The sequence below is a fragment of the Lepisma saccharinum genome, chromosome 6 (assembly GCF_977018435.1).
Source record: "Lepisma saccharinum chromosome 6, izLepSacc3.1, whole genome shotgun sequence".
Lineage (NCBI taxonomy): Eukaryota > Metazoa > Arthropoda > Insecta > Zygentoma > Lepismatidae > Lepisma > Lepisma saccharinum.
The window spans coordinates 72,544,716-72,566,628 of record NC_139234.1 but is presented as its reverse complement, the minus strand read 5'-3'; the positions used below and the strand labels follow the sequence as shown (position 1 = coordinate 72,566,628).

The 21,913-nt window shown below is 35.9% G+C and overlaps 1 protein-coding gene across 2 annotated transcripts in view; it reads left to right on the top strand.

The window, feature by feature from the left end:
- The window catches only part of LOC145988878 (uncharacterized), a 165,798-nt gene that overhangs the window by 126,892 nt on the left and 16,993 nt on the right, over window positions 1-21,913 (top strand). For both annotated transcript variants that reach the window (XM_083124148.1, XM_083124149.1), the window contains 4 exons: window positions 5,242-5,451; window positions 6,494-6,697; window positions 11,070-11,288; window positions 13,504-13,704. In XM_083124148.1, the coding sequence (XP_082980274.1) occupies window positions 5,242-5,451; window positions 6,494-6,697; window positions 11,070-11,288; window positions 13,504-13,704 (834 nt within the window). The remainder of the gene's footprint in view (window positions 1-5,241; window positions 5,452-6,493; window positions 6,698-11,069; window positions 11,289-13,503; window positions 13,705-21,913) is intronic.

Sequence of the window (21,913 nt, the reverse complement as noted above, 5' to 3'; positions counted from 1 at the left end):
AGAGTTAATGGATCCTTCATGTGGATCATATTTGTCAAATCCTGGCACATACGACATGATGCCTACAGCAACGATTAAATCCAATTAATCATAGACAAAAACTCACCTAAATCTGTACTACGCCTTTAAATATTTTTCTCGTCGCCATTTAATACATCTGTTGTGTATTTGGAACACATGCAGATCTCACACAAGGTGTTGAATTATATGCACGCATAATTCAACATTATTTAATTGATCACAAAATTCCATTCAACAAACTATAATGAACTCCATTTATACAAGACAAAACACAATCTCCTTTTATCAACATCTTGACAACTTCAAAAGTGTTATAAACCATACAGACTATTTACGCAATAAGCGTCACACATCACTTTAAGTCTCATTTCTTAAAACATTCATTTCAGGTAATGCATTATTCATCTACTAGATTGATAATGCAGATGCAAGCAGATAATAATTTCCTGCTCCAATTTTTAAACTTGGCACTTTTCACAAGTTCCAAATCTTTTTAAAGATTATGCCATTATAAAAGCATTTTCAAGATTCTGTTATGAACAAAATGTCTCTATATTGTAGAGATATGGAGACCATTAAACCGAGAAAACCTCGTCATGTTAATATTCACACTTGTTTATTTCCTGAACTTGTCCGACCAGCGAGTGATCCCAAGAATGCGCTAACTTGTAACTTCCGTAAAACAAGGAACTGGAAAGGCAAACGCGTGGATCTAAACAGGATCTACCGCGTTTGAAAGGTTTAACAACCTTTCGACGCCTAGAATGATAAAAGCAAGCTCCTACCCGGAGCTCGCTCTCTTTTGATTCTGACACTCATCGACGCTACATGGATAACTAGTCCGATTACAACACGTTACACTGCTAACTACGACGATGGAACACGGAGTTACCGCTGCCTAGCATGCTACAAGGCGCAAGGGATCGCTTGGCTTGGTGAACTGAGGGTCGCTGGATAGAACCTTGGAACTGTCACGATTCGGTCTGCGAGAAGCATTAGGACAAGACAACACACACATCTACCAGGTATGAACAAGCGTGAATAACCTTTTCACCAACTTTCCATATCTCTACCCTCCTACGGAGCAGGTTCAGCCATCAAACATTATTAAGCTCTACCTAAATGTTTAAATGAAACTTCCCTGTACCTCTCTAACCCCAGGAAAACGGGGTTAGAGAGGTACCTTAATTATTATAACTATTGCACAAATGTGGAATTCTGAACTTAACCTAACCATTTTCAAATGTTATTATGGGGTCATTCCATGCCAAATCAACAAATTTTTAAATTACCATTTTATAAAAATTTCATTTTTAGTATATAGGTTTGTACATGTTTCTAGATATCAAAACCAATGTTCAAGAAAAATATTGTCTTTAGTTCTCCTGGGGCAGCCATTTTTCCAACATGGTGCATGGCTTTCTTTGCTCATGTAGCAGTATACAGAAACCTTAATATCTAAAAAAACCATTAAAGCTAGAGACCTGAAACAAAATTCATTTTGTAGCTAATGAAGTATACTTCCTATGATATTCAGGTATGTTTTGCTTGAAATTGCATCGTAAGTACGAAAATTATGATGGAAAATGAGGTAACAATAGTTAAAAAAATGCATTTTTAAGCCCGATATTTTTAATGAAGGGGTTTAGTCTAAGGCTTGATTATTATTTTTCATTTGTAGACCTACCTGCAGGGTGTCTGTAAATAAAATATCAGTGGCTAGAAATGCACCCCTTTTTTACAGCATGGGCTCAAACATGGTCGTTCATTGAATTTTGAGTTTTCGGGGTTAAATATCTCAGATGGGTCTCCTTTAACCCTTTAAAAATTCTGAAATTTGGCACATAGGAAGCCCTTCATGAACCTAACTCACAGTAAAAATCTCAACTTTTAGATTCAACTCGTTTTGGTCAATATGAGGTAACATATGTCACATAATTTCTGATGTTGCAAAGTAAGGTTAAACTACACCCCATACTTAAAATAATGAAGTCTTTTCTTTTTCTTTTTTAAATTTGGGTTAAATAAAGGCTCAGCAAATATAGTAACATGAGGTTTTTAATACTTGACTTACCATAAATTGAAATTACAAGGTATGACAATTGAAAATCTGCGAAATTTCATTGGAAAAGGTTTGATTTATTAGGTACCCATGACCAGTTGGTGTTGTCAGCTCCAAAACTGAGCTTCCCCCATATTTTTATCAATGTAGCAGTACATGCAGCTTAAGATAGGCAGTGGCATGCACAGAAATTTTGAATGGGGGGGCAGGGGGGTTACATATACTTTTTTAGTATACAGCCCTGTTTTTGCCACATATCCTGCCTTTGATATAATTGTTTATGGAATACTAGGCCAAAGGTATTGGGTTATGACCCCCACAAACCCCTCCTTGGACACTCCACTGAAAGTAGGCTATTTATTTTGGAGTGTCAAAGCTGGTAGAATATATTATCTTTTGTTTCCTTTATTTTCCACTTTTTTCCTTCTTCCAAGAAAAGGCATTCGTTGAAATAGATGTGAGTCATGCACAGCAGAAGATTCAGAGACATGTTTTGATAGGTTGTGAGGCAAGCCTGGAATTGATCTGTGCATGTACAATCTCTGCTGTCATTCTTCCTTTGCCTAATGTGCCGAGAGTAGTGACTTGTGAATGTTCATTATCTGTGACGGGAAATGGAGTGTTCTGTAATATTTTTAACTGGGAAGGACTGTCATACATACCCTTTTGGTAAGGTTCCCAAAGACCTAACTAATCTTAACAAAGTCAGTGAAAAAGATAATAGTCTTAGGTCAAGACTACAGGTGTATGGTTTAGAGACAATATGCAAATACCATTAAATATAGCTTTTTATATGGTGAAGTATGTTGTGATCTTCAGAAGTACCACTTAAAGAAAAGGTTAAGTAAGGTAAGGTAAAAAAGTGTCAAGAAAGACTTATACCAGTTAAATCAATATGCCTAATATGTTGGAGTAAAAGTTTCATATGTGGAGAAAGTAACTCACTTAAATGCCAGCATTGAAATCATGTCTTTATGCCAAGCCAAGGAAATGCATGAAGTCTGTTCTGTTTTTTATGCATCTCCTATTTCAAAACTGAAGAGGCTGATTGCAGAAAAACAATAAAGTGATCTTGCTTGAAAACTATTCACATCCTACAAGGAGTGCAAAGGAAACTCGAAAGTTGATTTTCACTAAGTATTAAAACTGAAGAAAAGGAAAGCAAGTGTGACAATCCTTTGCGTGGCCAGTGCAATCATATAATTAAAATTATAAGAAGAAAAATGTAAATGAGCAAAAAACTAATGTTGAAAAGGTCAGAATCATCAGTTTGATTGCTACCACTTGGTCAAGAAAAAATATGTGATGAACTGAAGGTTTCTGATAATTTACTTAGGAACTTAGTGAAAGAACAAAGAATCCTGCCTAATTTAACAAAGAGAATGAATAGGAAACTGGAGCTGACAATACCAACTGGTCGTGGGTACCTAATAAATCAAACCTTTTGCAATGAAATTTCGCAGATATTCAATTGTCATACCTTGTAATTTCAATTTATGGTAAGTCATGTATTAAAACCTTATTTGCTGAGCCTTTATTTAACCCAAATTTAAAAAAGAAAAAGAAAAGACTTCATTATTTTAAGTATGGGGTGTAGTTTAACCTTACTTTGCAACATCAGAAATTATGTGACATACGTTACCTCATATTGACCAAAACGAGTTGAATCTAAAAGTTGAGATTTTTACTGTGAGTTAGGTTCATGAAGGGCTTCCTATGTGCCAAATTTCAGAATTTTTAAAGGGTTAAAGGGGACCCATCTGAGATATTTAACCCCGAAAACTCAAAATTCAATGAACGACCATGTTTGAGCCCATGCTGTAAAAAAGGGGTGCATTTCTAGCCACTGATATTTTATTTACAGACACCCTGCAGGTAGGTCTACACATGAAAAAAAAAAATCAAGCCTTAGACTAAACCCCTTCATTAAAAAAATCGGGCTTAAAAATGCAATTTTTTAACTATTGTTACCTCATTTTCCATCATAATTTTCGTACTTACGATGCAATTTCAAGCAAAACATACCTGAATATCATAGGAAGTATACTTCATTAGCTACAAAATGAATTTTGTTTCAGGTCTCTAGCTTTAATGGTTTTTTTAGATATTAAGGTTTCTGTATACTGCTACATGAGCAAAAAAAGCCATGCGCCATGTTGGAAAAATGGCTGCTCCAGGAGAACTAAAGACAATATTTTTTTTTGAACTTTGGTTTTGATATCTAGAAACATGTACAAACCTATGTACTAAAAATGTTTTTTTTCTAAAATGGTCATGCAACCCCCATTGGATGGTTTGGCATGGAATGACCCTATGACAATGTATTAATTTTATTGTCATACTGTTCACTAAATGGTGCCCTAATCATGTATCCCCTTCATGCATTACTTTATTTTAAAATTATGTTTAAATCATCTTACCAATCAAAACTTTCACTCCAAAACAGATAACAACATTTTCCATGCATCTATTCTATTTGGCACTCTATTGACAAGCTCAATTCATTTGCACAAATAGGAAACACAAATGCCTTTATTTTGTTAATAAAATATATAGTTTTGTCATATCTATTTGTTTAAAACATTCTTATATGTATTCATCTCATAAAAATAGCCAACATTTGTAACTTTTCTTATTTACAATTTTTCCCCATTTGTAGTAGTCATTCATTTTCAAGTGCTTACCATTTAAATTTGTGTTTCAAGTCACAATAATACAATAAGCAAAGGAGAAAACTTGGATCATGATCACATTACAATATGACACTTTCCTGTCCTAAATTGTGTACCTTAGTAACCTATCTAGGATAATTATGAAATTGAGGATGAGTGCTCCTCTCTAGGATAATTATGAAATTGAGGATGAATGGTGATCTGATGAAACAGATACAGGAACAAAGATTATGGCTTCATAATATGTTACAATAACCATTCAATCACAAAAGAGTTCTATGTATTTATGTTATAAATTAATTTGACTGTTTCCTTATTAATTTGCACCCTATTTCTAATCTCTTCAAAATAGGAAGTAGTACATGTAATTAAGAAATATATTTAGTTTGTACCCTTCTTTTTTATCAGCATATCTCCTGTGATTTAATGTAGATGTTATGATTTTATCTTTGAGTTTTATTCTATTACATGAATTCTACATTCTAGTTTAATTTGGAGTGTAAACTGGAAGACATTTCTACCAAAGTGAAAAAATCATACGAATCTGGTTTCACCTCATCAGTTGCAATGTCCACAATTGTAAAGGAGCATAAGGACAACAGGGAGAAGGCATTATTGGATTTTGATGAACAGGTTGTTGACTTGAATGCAGAGCAAATGGAGAACACAGAATTATTCAGAAATAACTTATGCAAGGTAAGTGAATGAGAACTTCCTTTATTTATCTTCTAGAGTCCTAGATTTTGTCCTGCATCAAATTAAGTGCAATGGCAGGCATGACTTACTGATGAACTACATTTGGCAACTTGAAACTAATGTTGTCAACATCCCAACATGTCAAAGGAACCTTATTTTGCTCACTTGGACCATACACTTGCAATTTAGAGATTCCTCTAAGTACACATGGAGTATGTATGTGTGTAAGGGAGGATGGGGAGGGGGGTATAGTTATGCAGAGAACCCTTTGGAGCTATCTGAATAGAGATGTGTACATGAAATATTTTGAAGCCATCCCCAAATGCTCTGTGCCAAGAACTAGTGTTGGGCGATATATCTTCCAGACACTATATAAAATAAAATATAGCTTTTCACACAAAACTTTTATGAAATATAAAGAAGCTTCAAATTTTGCATAATTTCCAGGATAATTAGACTCTACGACAATGTCCCAAGGCTTTTTTGAAGAACTCATGAAAGATGAAAATGCCGGAAAAGTATCGGCTGGTATCGGTAAATAAATTCCAACCAATACTTTCTGATACCGATACATCGACATCGGCTCAGCCCTAGTAATCTCAGCTTTGAATTTTCCTGACAATGTTCATGCATAGATCAGCTTTGCAGCTCGCTCAGTTTCCAATCAGTGGGTATGTGGAGTCAAATTTGGTGGTAAAGGTGGCTGGAGCATGGTGCTGATCCTATCGTATTCTCTTATGCCTAATATTGAGAATGCGTGGTGCCCTTCCTCATGGCATGCTACAGTGCACAGGTGATAGCTTTGCTCTTTTATTACCTTCTTTATTGATCCGATTGTGTGTACATTTACATAAAAAAATAAAGTGAAAAATAATGCTACTGTAATGTCAAGTGGAACATACATACTATTTAAATTGGTAAATGTATCTATACCAGAAGGGGGATTCCTTCATAGTATTGTTCTGGCCTGTTGCCCTGGTACGAGGCTTTCACAGAAGTCGGTAGTAGTGTGTTTATAACATATTGAACATTTTCTTTTTAGGAGTTGGATGATTTATTTTTCAAGAAATTGTTGAATTTGGCCGAAATGGAGTACAAAAAAATGTTTGACGAGGAAGAATGTGACCTGGAAGTTCTAGTGGAAAACCATATGAAGGCCATAGAGGATATTTATAGTTCCATGAAGATGGCTTCTGCTGTTGGAGAACCAGAACAGTACAAAAAAGCTCGGTCTGATTTGGACAAGGTAGGTATTGCATTCTTAGTTTATATAATATAAAAGAATTTATGTAACTTTGGATTAAAATCATGGTAATATTCTGCATGGTACAAATCTCTATTCATCTACTTCTTATAACTGTATGATGTGAATACTATTAGATTTCTAGTTTTTAGATATTTTAATTCTGTATATCACATTTATTTGGATGCCTTAAGAAGATTTATTTGGATTCCTTAAGAACATACCTAGAATACATGCAGAGCTGGATATTAGGACTGAGTCAATAGCAATACTGATACTAGCAAACACTTTTCTGGAGTCTAAGCAGGTTGGATAAAAATCATGCTTTCTATTTTTAAAAAAAATCATTTTTGATGATATTTTCATATAAATCAGATTTTTTATATTTAAAACACGCTTAAATTTTTAATAGAAAAACTTTTTCTGGTAAATGGCCCTGTAAAATATTTGAACTGTTTGATTAAATCAAACAAAAAATTATAACTAAATATACATTTTTCTGTTTCTTATACTGTATATATGAACCTACTATGAAAATGTTTGTTGAGTGTGTTAGTGAAACTATTATAATTTCAGTAACTTTTCTTCCAGTGAAAATAAAACATTCTACTTGTACTATGTAATTGTTACTTTAAAATATATACATTATTTGTAGCTGAATTTTGATGACTTTTTTTTTAATGGTAGTTTGCAAAATATCAGCTGCCATGTTTATTTACAGCTTAATGATAATGATACTATTTATGGTTTAACATGATTAACACTTTGTATGCTATTATACACACAATTTTTACTATTTTTGCCTATAAGTGTGATTGAATTTTAAATTGAGATAAATTTAAGTCTGTTTACACTTTACAAATTACATTTCCTTTCATATGAGCTTCATACCATCACACCTTTTTTAGAGCCTAATAAAACACAATTCATTGATTAAGAGATTAATGTACTTACACCAAAAGTGATTTTTATATCTACATATTCCTTATGTACATTATTATATAAATTATTTATTTAAACTGATTTAAATCATTGATTTAAAAAAAATCACCAGATTTAATAAAACTACCATGAGTCTGTGTGTCTTGTGGATTCTGTAAAAATGTCATGTGACACTTTTGCAGGGTCTATATATCCTGGAAATTATACAAAATGTATAATTCTCATTAATTTTGCAACAATTGTTGGAGAAGTAGTGGATTTTGTGTTAAGCATGTGCAATTACGAATATTTTGAAGCAAAACTGTGTTATTATATAGTTCCAATGTAAAATTTATAAATATTCTGAACTACTTTCAATTGTTACAATTATCAAGTATCAGAAATGGTAAAGAGTATCAGCAGTGATATTGGCATCAGCTTGAGTTTGTTTTTAAGTCAATTTTATGCATCAAAAGGTTAATAGAGACTGGACCTACAGTTTAAAGAGAGATCCAAACCACTAAATGCACGGCCTTGAAATTAGGCTAGGCAGATGGCAGAAGTTCGCACTGTTGCCATATCGGAGCACAACCCCTGGTGTTGGAAGGTTTAAGAGAATGAAAGATCTTATTGTAGAGTTGGTCTTTGTAATCCATGTGATACAAACTGACAGTATTTGCTCGAAATGTTAGGGATGACATAAAAGTGCCCCGGAGAGAGGTTGACCTGATGCTCGAACTAGGCAACACAGCCCGGTTGATGTTGCCACACAGTGCAAGGGAACTAGTGACTTTGTCCTGCTCTCGCTTTGCTTTTTCCATATGTCATGGCTGTGTATGAGGAGTTTCCATCAGGTATCAAACCTGGGACTCCTGGGACTCCATGATTACAAAGCAACAATATTACCACTATGCCATGGAGGAGGCCAGTATTGTATCGAGCCCCTACTTGATATGCAATATCTATCTACAATGACATGTAATAAAGACATCAAATAAAAGGTCACTACTTACGATATTGTGAGTCTCCTTGTTTGAAACTGCTGTGTTTCGGAGGTACAACCACCTCCTTCTTCAGGCAATTTTAGACATGTGTCAAGTTTATCTTTCAATGAAAAGGTTTTGCGGGTTGGAATGAAGGTAGAAAATTTGATAAAACTTGTTCCCATATTAAAAAATATATCCTTACCCCTTGTCATTGTTCACTAAAATTTACAAAAACATATTAAAATGATGGGAGTATCAGCTGATGACAGCACGTTTGCAGGGGGTTTTGATTTTATAGTTTTAATCATTTTAATCTGTTTTTGTAAATTTTAGTGAACAATGACAAGGGATAAGGATATATTTTTTAATATGTGAACAAGTTTTATCAAATTTTCTACCTTCATTCCAACCCGCAAAACCTTTTCCTTGAAAGATAAACTTGACACATGTCTAAGATTGCCTGAAGAAGGAGGTGGTTGTACCTCCGAAACATAGCAGTCTCAAAGATGGAGACTCACAATATCATAAGTAGTGACCTTTTATTTGATATTTTTATTGTTGTGTTTTCATAATATAAATATTTTTTTAATATTTGTCAACTGTGAGTAATTCACACAAAACCAATTATGAATGTAATAAAGGTCTGGATTAGATTTGGGTTCTTGTTCAGAATATACCAATTCCTTTCATGACATATCTGAAGCAAATTAAAATGTTAATTACAAATCTAGAAAAGATATATTCTGTACAGACAATTTTTTTTTTTGCAAATTAACTTACATATCCTATATTTATTCTGTGTTGTTATATCACCCTTTCTGTCAGGTAAGGGCAAAGATATTTCAATTCTCTTACTCTCTTAAAAGACATTCCATTACCTTTCAATAAAGTAACAGTAATGAGTACTTTGCTTATTTCCATGTATGTAGTTATTGCTGTATTTGCAGAAAGTTCCATTTTTTGCCGCTTTCACACACAATCCTCCTGGTGTTCCGACTACTATTACTATGTCATCCACATGTGCCAAAATCTGAATAATTTATTTATTATGTTCCTTTACATAGGCCTTGCTTAGTTTCAAATTCATCGGATAGTTGGTTCCTTATTTGTGCTTTTGAGGGGTTACACATTTAAAAGCCTCTGTGGGGTATTAAATTTCTGCATGGCTTCAATTAGTGTTTCTCTCTTTAATGTATCATATGCACATATGCAAATTCTATGTAGAGGTGGTATGTATTTATTCCAAATTCTTTAGTTTTTGTACAGACTTGTCTCATTGATTGGCACAGTGGTTAGCACATCGAGCTACGACACCGGGTGTCGAATTCCAGCCTACGAATGGATGTTTGTTAGTGTCGATTTATCAATTTATCACATCATCACTCATCCCCATCTTCTCAATTAACCTATCGTGGCACAAAAGCAAAGTAAAATAAAGAAAATCAATCAATCAAATCAATCATTGGTCTGGAGGTGTGTCATTGGCTGAATGAAATTCATCGCAGGCTTTCAATATAATACGGGGACAGTGCTCTACCGTATAGAAGTGTGTATGAGTGGATACAGAGGTTAAAAAATGACCAGACAAGCATGAAAAACAAAGCAGGAGTAGAATGCCCATCAACCTCCACCACTGATGGGAAGATTTAACAAGCTCGAGAGATGATTCTGACAAACCAACAGGTGACCATTGATAAGGTGGCATGTTCTTTGCAAATTAGTCAAGGTTCTTGCAAATGAAATCATCCACGACAAGCTTCGCTTCGCTTCAATAAAGTCTGTACAAGATGGGTGCCAAAAGAGCTTACCTAAGCACAATCGTGTGGAGATCTGTCAATGCTTACTCGACCACTACAGGTGATGAAGGGGAAGCTTTTTTGGAGAGTATAGTCACAGGAGATGAGACCTGGGTCCATCAGTTTGAGCCAGAATCCAAAATCTCTGTTCTTTTTTTGACTTCCCCTTGTAAATATACTGTAATTACAAAAATCTACATCATATTTATTTTTATCATGAAAATATATAAAAAAAATAAAGTGCTCCCCTGTGCTTTGCATCACGCCATGAAGGCCTATAGGGGGTGTGTGGTTAGGGCACCTAACTTTCTTGATCTTGGCCGAGCTGGGGGAGAGGTGATCAGCACCATTCCCCTGGCTGCCTTTACTCCCCCAAAGTTTCCTCCAGGTACCCACTTTATACGATGCTGGGTGGACGCCGGAGCCGCTTGAACAGGTTGAAAAAGTCCTGGTTCTCCCCTGCTGGGGATCGAACTCGGGTCTTTCGCATGGTAGTCAGACGCTCTAACGACTGAGCTGCATGGTAAATACACAAACGAATATGTATTAGTTCAAAGTAGACATTCATATAAAAATTAGATCTATTAATTTCAAAAACATTTAGAGCACTTATTATGTGGAAGAAATTTATAAATTGAATAAATAATTAAATATGTTCCTGTATTTGCACAGAATCTGAAACTAATCTTGGGAGAAAAACTTAAGCATGCAATAGTGGCTGAATATGATACTCAGCTGGACATGCTTGTCACTGAGTTTGGTCCTTCACTTTCACTGACAATACAAAAACTTTCCGATGTACATGGATGCATCTTACAGGAGAATCAAGAAAATCTGAGGAAACTGACACCAACCTGGATTGATGATAAGATGTCCAGCACATGGACCAAAGTAAGCAGTGTTTGCTTTATTTTTTTTTCTTGTAACCTTTTTTTAATGGGGTCTTTCATGGGGTATACGTCAAATCTCAACCACTACATGTGTAGTTATGCAAATGGTGTTGGAGAGCCTTAAAAGTTTAGATGGACCTTGTTTCAAACTTGTAAAAACATATACCAGTAAATTGAAAATTTGCTTTAAGAAACAAAACTTAATTTTCACAATTTTTACATATTTCACTACCATCATTGTACATTATTTGTTATTTTATTTACATTTTTTCACCTGCCAGGTTTCTGTGAAGATGTTATTATACAGCTTGTTTTAAACATTTATACAGCTCTTTTTCCATACTAACGTGTAAAATATTTGAAAATTTTATCTCAAATACCATCTAGCATAAGTATTATTTTTTGTTAGCTGTTTAAGACATTTATTTTCTGTGTTTGTACTTGGTTGTTTTACATTCAGGCATGACTAAGGATTCAAACGTAAGACCCTTGTCTTCATAAGGTGATCTGCTGACCATTGCCTATTCCACCGTTATTGAAATAAATGCACACCTGGTGCAAAACTGTTACTCTTCGACTTAAGTTCTGTCAACATGTGTTCCCATGGATCCTGTACTTTTCCTCCACAGTGCAAAGACTTATTAATGTAGATCTTAATTTAGATCTTAGTTCAGTTAGTGTAACATTTCTTCACTATAATTTCTCTATGGACAGGATCCAATATGACCTTTGTATGTCAATCTCATTGTTCAGCCTCTGCAACAGAAAATGTCTGTATACTGAAGAAGATTCACTGAAGCCCCTTTTGTATTCAATAGACTAGTCATTCCATAAGGTAGCAAAATTTGTCAACATGGTCTTCACTATGTACACCACATATCACAGACTACACATCAACAGTGTATGATCAGAAGTTCCAGTACATACACAACTTAACCTACTTTTCCATTTTTTGCTTCAGAACACATACACAAAAGTTTGCAGATAAGTTTCTCACGATCACAGCCAGTTGTCTGCCATTTTTGGCTGTTTGTGTTTAGTTGTGGCAAAGCAGCTGGAAGTTCAGATTTGCATGTGCAGATTATATTACACGTCAGGCACACAAATTGCAAACTCATTTGTCAACAAAGCGAACAGTATTAGTTACAATGGGATTCCAGAATCTGAAAAATGTACCATTGGTCACGTGTCACAAAGTCACCCCAGTTTACGGTATGTTAATTGATGATAATTGTTAATTTTAGATGAATCGGTGGAACTGATAACTGATTTTTTTTAAAAAATTTATTATTAATTGAATTATAGATGTCAAGAATGTAGGCCCTTGTCTTTAACTCTGCAAACTCATTTGTCAACAAAGCGAACAGTATTAGTTACAATGGGATTCCAGAATCTGAAAAATGTACCATTGTCACGTGTCACAAAGTCACCCCAGTTTACGGTATGTTAATTGATGATAATTGTTAATTTTAGATGAATCGGTGGAACTGATAACTGATTTTTTTTAAAAAAATTTATTATTAATTGAATTATAGATGTCAAGAATGTAGGCCCTTGTCTTTAACTCTGATGTTAATTGATGATTTGATTTGTTATGTTTAGTTGTCTTGCAGAAGAGGGAAAAATCACTTAATTTTTAGATGTGGGAGTGGTGACAAATGTCTTATGTTTGTGGATGATTCACTGTTATTTTGTTGGTGAGGCCCTGTTTGATATTTCATCACATGACAACAAGAGGAATGTAGCTCGAAAATGTGGTTTTCAGTTTCAACGTATCTCCTCGGAAGAGCTCAATTAGGCGTCAGATCAACTTATCTCCACTTCTAATCCTTAGCAGTAAAGTTGAGTTGCATATCTCCTGTTTACTGACTTTTTAGCAGTCAGACGTATTCCTGAGTATACATTATTTTCTCTCTCCTGTAAATTTGATAAATTAGAGTTATGTTCTTCTGGTTCTTAGATGACAATTTGTCTTAATGCTTTATTTATTCAGTAAGAGATAATAACTTACATGTTAGATATCAAGTGATACGATCCTCTTTTTCACACATCTTGGAGAAGGAACAAGTGATCAATGGGGAATTTCTAAGTTTGTGTCCTGGCCAGGTGCTGCATGTTTTGTTGTGCCTTTTTTTTAGAGAAATGGCATTAAATGCCTAAATTGCAAGTAAAATGGTACACAATTTATTCCTCTTAAAATATTTCTCTCTGTACAGAAAATAAATACCAGTTACTGCAAGCGTGCCCAGTATGCTAGCATTATAGAGTATGAGAGCATCATGATGGAAAGTGCTAACATGGAGAACTTCTGCCTTTGCCATTACAATACTCAAGAAGAAATCAAAAGGAAGTTCCGGGAAGAAGTCTCCAGTAAATCTGAGGATGCTACTGATGACTATTGTAAAGAATTAAAAGAGGTAAGACATTAAAACTCACTTGAAGGTTATTAATATTTCTATTAATTTTGTGTTATATCAATATGTAGTACTTCCGTATTGATACTGATCCACCATCATATTTCTATTCTGCCCGGTTGCAGTGGTTCATATCACAGGAAAGCCTGTAGTTCACATATTCTCCAAGAGACAGATAATCTTGGTTTTGAGGTATTTTATTGTTCCGACATCAGTGGTATTATGATATGATCATATTCTCCTTTCTGGGTTATTTCACTCTTTTCATCATGAATGGCCATATAATATGACAATGTTCTCCCATCCAAGGCACTGCATTGTTTTGACACAGTCGCGTACGCAAGAGAATGAAGAGAGGTAGAGCACCTGGAGTAGATAAAGTGCCAGTGGAAATGATACTAAGAGCAGGAGTGATTGGTGTGCAGTGACTGTACAGTGTGTTGAAAACAGTGTGGCGCGAGAGAGAAGTGTCAAGAGATTGGACAAAGGGACTAATAGTTCCTAGAAAGGAACGTAAAAACTAGAGGGGAATAACACTTATGTGCCACTCAGCAAAGGTGTATGAGAAAATATCAGAGAAAAGAATAAGGGAAGTAAAATAGCTGGACATGAGAGAGCAACAGTATGGATTTAGAAGAGGCAGATCAACAGTAGATCTGATATTCACCATAAGGTAAATGCAGGAAAGGCACTATGAGTATGGAAATGATTTGATTATGGCATTCCTAGATATAGAAAAGGCATACGATAGAATGGACAGAACAAAGATTTGGAAGGCTCCAAGAGAGAAAGGAGTCGAGGAAGAGAGAGTGTGTAGAGTGCAGAAACAGAGCTGTGTGAAGGCACCAGTGGGAAGAACAGAGTGGTTCAGTATAAGTAATGGACTAAAACAGGGAAGTGCTCTTTCCCCACTGCTCTTCATAATTACAAGGTTGCAATTAACGAAGAGGTGGGGAAGATAGGAGAAGAAGAGATGAAGGCCCTGTTGTTTGCTGATGACTTAGTAATATGGAGGAACCGAGAAGAAGAAATACAGAGACAGCTTGATAGTTGGAATGAAGAAATCAGAAGGGCAGGAATGAAATTGAGTGCAGAAAAGAGCGAGGTGCTAATAACAACAAGAAACAGCCAGAAATGAATGAAGAATAAAGATGGAATGGACACAGAAGAGTTGAGGGTAGTGGAGAGCTTCAAATATCTGGGAAGCATAAGTGAGAGAAGTGGAAGAATAGATGAGGAGGTAAACAGAAGAGGACAAATTGGTGGTGGACTATATCAAAGTGTTCGAAGATTAATATGGAACAGGGATGTACCTATGAAATGCAAGAAGGTAATATACGAGGGTCACTATTTATATTTTGAGCCTTGGCAGCACTGATTGAAGTTAGGTGCGATTTGACGTTTGCACGGAATCGTCAGGCATTATTGACCATAACGTACTTCAAATGTTTTGTCAATAGCTTCATTTATGTTGTTTATGTTGCCTTGGAGATTGCGCGACAACAATAAAATGGAATTAACTCGTGAACATTTTCGTGCGATGATTTTTTATGATTTTCGGCGTGGATTATCAAGACAAGAGTGCATCGATCAACTTACTTCCATATTTGGCGATGAAGCCCCATCCTTTGCCACTGTGAAACACTGGTATAACGAATTTAATCGTGGCTGCCATTCGCTCACCGACGAGATTCGCGAAGGTCGTCCAAAATCAGTTGTTGTTCAAGAAAACATTGATGCTGTGCAAAACCGAATACTGCAAGATCGTCATGTGACATACTGTGAGATTGAGGCAACCATAGGCATTAGTTCCACCAGCATATATAAAATATTACATGATCATTTAGCTGTGAGAAAGGTATGTTCTCGTTGGATCCCACACAATTTGACAAAAACTCAAAAAGACGCTCGTGTCAATTGGTGCAAACAAATGCTCAATAAATACAATTGTGGTGCTTCAAAAGACGTATATAAGATTGTAATATGGATATATGCATATGAGCCGGAACGTAAACAGCAGTCGACTGTATGGGTGTTTCAAGATGAACCCAATCCAACAAAAGTTGTTCGCGGTCGAAGCACATCGAAACAAATGGTCACCTGTATTTTCGGGAAAACTGGTCATGTGGCAACTGTGCCTTTAGAGGAACGTAGAACGGTCAACTCTGAATGGTACACAACAATTTGTTTGCCAGAGGTCTTCGGTCAAATACGGAAAACAAACAAACGTCGTCGAATCATTCTTCATCAAGACAATGCCAGCTGTGACACATCTCGTCTAACAACCAACTTTATGAACAGTCAAAAAATCGAATTGATGGGTCATCCGCCATACAGTCCTGATTTGGCACCCAATGACTTCTTCTTGTTCCTGAATGTCAAGAATAAATTGCGTGGACAATGATTTTATTTGGCGGAAGATGATGTTGATGCATTCAAAAACCATATTATGGAGGTGTCTCAAGAAGATTGGAAAAACTGCTTTGACAAATGGTTCGAATGAATGCAAAAGTGTATTGACCATAAAGGAGAATACTTCGAAAAACAATAAAGCAGTTTTCAATGCCAAATTCCTGTTTTTTTTTCATTATTAGGCTCAAAATATAAATAGTGACCCTCGTACAACACATACTATGTGACAATAATTATGTATGGAACAGAGACATGAACAATGACAGAGAGAGACAAAAGAAAGATGCAGACAGTGGAGATGACATTTTTAAGGAGTATATTGGGGAAGACTAGATGGGATAGAATAAGGAATGGGGAGATCCAACATACAGTGGGGGTGGTGAAGTTTCAGGACAGGATAGATCAGGCACAGATGAGATGGTTCGGACACGTGAAGAGGATGGATGCAGAAAGACTACCAGTAAGAGCTTACCATGCCCAAGGAGTGGGAATAAGACCAAGGGGAAAACCAAGATGTCGGTGGAAAGAGCAGATAGTGGAGAGTGTTAGGAGAAAGGACAAGATTGGAACACCGTCGAAAGAGAGGAATGGTGGAAGACCAGGAAAAAAATGGAGAGGCTTGACTTCTATGCCAACCCAGCCAGAGGCAAGAATGGCGAACGATGATGATGATGAGTTGCTTATTTTGTAGTATGGAAACATTTTGCCATTCATAGTTCCATCACCAGTGGCATTGTACTATGGTAGTCTTCAGATGCAGAGTAGTTTATCATCATCATACCACTTACAGTGCAACAGTGTTTAGAAGTAACAATTACTTTTTAAATAATGATAACTATAGCAGTTATTTTTTAAACGAACTGTGACTCAGTCACTTTTTGTGAAGAAACTGTGACTCAGTCACTTTTTGTGAAGAAACTGTGACTCAGTCACTTTTTGTGATAACTGGTGTGAAATCATCAGGTACTTTTACAGTTACTTTCCTTTATGTTTCCAAAAAAGGTAAAAAAAAAAGGTAAAGTGTTCCCCTGTGCATAGCACCATGCCATGAAAGCGTATAGGGGGTGTGGGGGTAACGCCCCACACTTTCTTGATCCGGTCGTGAGTGGGGGTGATGTGATCAGCATCATGCCCCTGACTGCCTTTACCCCCCAGGGTTTCCCCCAGGTACCCATGTTATTCGACACTGGGTAGGCGCCGGGGCCGCTTCCACCGTTAGAAAAGTTCCCGGATTTGAACCGGCCGGGGATCGAACCCGGGACCTTTAGCATGGTAGTCAGACGCGTTACCGACTGAGCCACCGCGGCCACTTATGTTTCCAAATGTAAGAACATTTACTTCTATCTTCTTTTACCATATAGTAGGGTTGAGCTGATGCCGAGCTGATGCCAATGTATTGGTATCAATATGACAGAGTATCAGTTGGAATTTATTTACCTAACAGGCTGCTGACACTTTCTAGGAGTCTAATTACAAATCACATTTCAAATTACGTTCAGAACAGTTTTAACCTTTACTCCCCCGATGATACCATATGGTATCATGGTGCTGATTACGAAATGAATGTGCTTTTTAGACCTTCATACTCTTATGTTTGGGTGGAAACTCTGACACAGGTCTGGAGCAACCCTGGGAAATTCACATTGATGACCAACCTCCCCCTCCCCCCCCCTTCCGCAACATATCCATGCCACATTTGCGAACTGAGTTTAACATTTTGGCTCATTATTCAACTTGTATGGAACCCAAGAACATGAAACATGTTTCATTCTCTTGAGAAATGTCCATTCTTTGAAAAGAATACTAAAGTTTGCGTCTTCTCCCCAAAATAGCAGGAGAATAACAGGGGGCAAACTCCAGATTTTATGTTTTTTTTATTCATTGAAATTTGGGGGCAGCACCCCCCAAAACCCCCTTCCTCGGTTCGGCATTCTGAATTGTACACGGTTGCATGCTCTGATGTTTTAGCTGAAAAACAAAACTTATCCGAAGTAGATTGCTCCCATAGTGCCCGAGTTATAACAATTTTCTGAGCAATATGGAAATTACCTATTTTTCGTAAAAAACAGTTTCACATTTTGGCTTATTATTCAACTTGTATGGAACCCAAGAACATGAAACATGTTTCATTCTCTTTTGGAAACGTCCATTCTTTGAAAAGAATACTAAAGTTCGTGCCCTCTCCCCAAAATAGCAGGGGAAGAAGGGGCAGGTTGTTATGTTTTTCCATTGAAATTCAGGGGTAGCACCCCCAAGCCCCCCTTCCTCGGTCCGGCGTTCTGAATTGTACACGGTTGCATGCTCTGATGTTTTAGCTGCAAAACAAAACTTATCCAAAGTAGATTGCTCCCAAGTGCCAGAGTTATAACAATTTCCATTCAAAATGCAAACCCCATTAATTGCCCATCATTTTAGGGCTGTTAGTTTTCATTGAAATGGTTTGAGGGCGCTAGCCACTTCCATATCCGACAGAAATCTCATCTAGTAACATCTGTATCCGATGGAAATGTCATATGTTAACTTCCATATGCACCTAATGATTTTCGCTATCATCCTGGCTTATAGGACTTTCTTATGCTCTTATATGTGTATTATCCTTGGTAAGAATTTTTTGGCCTCCCCTTGTAAAGTGAGCCACGCCGATGTTTTATATGGGAAAAACAAGTATATTTATTCTTGTACAGTACATAAACATAACTACAGTATTAGGCATATGTAGTTTCGTATAAATCTCGTGTTGCCTAATGGCATGTGACTGGAAAGAGAAGGTTGGCTCACTTTCAGTAGACTCAGAATATTTCTCCAGATATGGTGGAGAGAGCTCACAGAATGGGCAGAGTGCGTGGGAGGTGGCCGATCGTCGTGCGTCTCAATTCTTATAAAAAGCGACAGGAGATCCTTAGGAAATTGAACCAACTCAAAACAATTGGTGTGGCGGTATCTGAACATTATTCGGACGGTGTGCAAAAAATGAGGGAAAGGTTGAAACCTCATTTGGTGCAAGCAAGAAAAGATGGATGCGTCGTTCACTTGCGATACGACAAACTCGTCGTAAATGGAGTGGCGTACACGTTGCAACAGTGCATTGACTACAAGAGGGACAAAGCTGGACTCCAGATTTCGCCGGATTCCAAGGAATGTGCCCCAGGTGTCGTTCCTGAAAGAAGATTCAATTTCCGTGACCCTCGAGTAAGTGAAAAATTTGGGGGGGGAGAAAGTAAAAGTGGGCCCGGTAGGGGCTGCGGTGGGTGTTTCCAAGTGAGAGAGGGGGAGTGAGAGATCGGTGACCCCAACAGGACAGCAAGTAAGCACCCAGAGTGATATTTTTACCATCCTAATGCACAACATACAAAGCTTAACTCCCAAAATAGCAGAACTCAAAGTATTGATCAACACAATCGACCCGGAACCAGATGTAATATGCTTGACAGAACATTGGCTCAACAGTGAAAATATAAAACTTTTGAAAATTAGTAATTATAAAATAATTAGCGGTTTTTGTAGAGCGACATACCAACGAGGTGGTTCTCTAATTTTAATAAAAAAACTCTCTGCTGTCACATGCTAGACAAACTAACAAACTGTGTAACGAGTCCTCGGAATTAAATTTTGAATGTGCTGCTGTTACAATAGATAATTTGAACCTTGTCATACTTTCGGTCTACCGGAGCCAATTAAGGTCTTTAGAAATATTTCTTGAACGTCTTGAAAATGCACTAAATAACATACAAAATATTCATAAGAAAGAAGTATTAGTTTGTGGAGATTTCAATGTTGATTTTCTAAACGACTGCCCTGAGCGAAACCATTTGTTGACACTAACTTTATCGTATAATATTAACTATTTAATTACAAAACCTACCAGAATAACATCTAATTCCGAAACTGCAATTGACAATGTTCTCACAAATCTCGATCACGGTGACATCTCATATGACATTAAGAACGGTCTCTCTGATCACACATGCCAAATCATGCACGTAAAAACTACACGTGTTACCAAACAACCTATTATGCATGAAAATAGAATCTTGGAGCCGAATGTAAGTCAAATAGACAGTGATGAAAAGTCAGTGATAAAAAGTTCACAATTTTTACAAATACACTCTACAATATTTTTGACAAAGCTTTCCCTAAAAGAAAAATAGAAGCAAACTCTAAGGAGAAAGCAATGGATAACATGAGAGGTAAAACAATATAACAAAATAAAAAGATCCCTAATAAGTCAAAGTCAACGCACTCCCATAAATAAATCAGTAAATAAATTTTCATAAATTACTATAAAAAACAAATAAGAGATGCCAAACAAAAATATTATGCGAACAAAATTGTGTCTTCAAACAACAAAAGCAAAGCAATGTGGGACGTTGTAAATGAAAATACTGTAATGAAAGAAAAAAAAAATACCCATTTAAAATTATGCACAAATGATATTGAAATAGACGATCCATTCATAGTGTGTGAAACACTTAACAAATACTTCACCGAATTAGGAGATAACTTAGTAACAAATATAAATAAAGCAGAAAACCCATTGCAACTTTTGTGTAACTCTAAACCACACACTCTAGAAAGCATGTTTTTAACACCAACCACAACAAATGAAATATCGAAGGAGATATGTAATTTAAAAGACTCAAAGGCTGTAGGAGACTAATTTCCAATCAGAGTAATAAAAGAAATCAAGGAGTTGTTAGCACCCATTTTAGAATATCTCTTTAATGACTGTATTGCGAATGGTATCTTTCCCACTAAGCTAAAAATAGCAAAAGTCAACCCAGTATTTAAAAATCGAAGTAAAAACCTGGTTCGAAATTACAGACAAATTTCATTACTACCTGTGCTAAGCAAAATTCTAGAAAAGTTACTAAAACGTCGCCTTCTACAGTTCCTTAATAAACACAACATATTATCAAAAGAACAACATGGATTTATTGAAAATAAAAGCACAGCAAGTGCAACACATACATTAATCGAAAACATCTTGCAAGGTATAAACGATAAAAAAAAATGTTCTCGGAATATTTTACGACTTGACAAAAGCCTTTGATTTAGTAAACCACAAAATATTCATTTCTAAAATGGAACACTTATAGGATAAGGAGTAACGCGCTTGAAATTATGAAATCATACTTATCAAACAGAATGCAATGTGTTGAAATTAGCCACGAAAGAGAAGGAAACGAAAGAAAATACAAATCCACTCTAAAGACATTAAAATATGGAGTTCCCCAAGGATCAATATTAGGCCCACTATTTTTTTCCTTTGTACATAAATGATTTACCATTAAATATACAGGATACAAAGATTTTGTTGTATGCAGACGATACTAGTGCAATAATAAAGGGAAATGATGTGAACGAGTTAGAAGCCAACATTGAAAAAAACAATGGAAGAAATGAAATCTTGGTTTGACAGTAACAAATTACTATTGGATGAACAGAAAACAAATTACGTGCTATTTCACACTAAACAAAACAATAAAATTAAAGATGTAGTAAAGAATAGCCATCTTCCAGTAATATTAGTTAGAGAAACAAAATTTTTAGAAATAAATGAAAATCTAAATTGGTCAAACCACGTAAAAATTACTTGTTAAAAAACTAAATTCTATAAATGAAAATGTAAATTGGTCAAACTACGTAAAAATACTTGTTAAAAAACTAAATTCCAAAATATTTGCACTGAGGATATTAAAATAAATTCACTAATTCAGGTATATTATGCAATGTTTCATTCATTAATAAATTATGCAATAGAATTTTGGGGGAACTCACCGGCAAGTTTAGAAGCATTTAG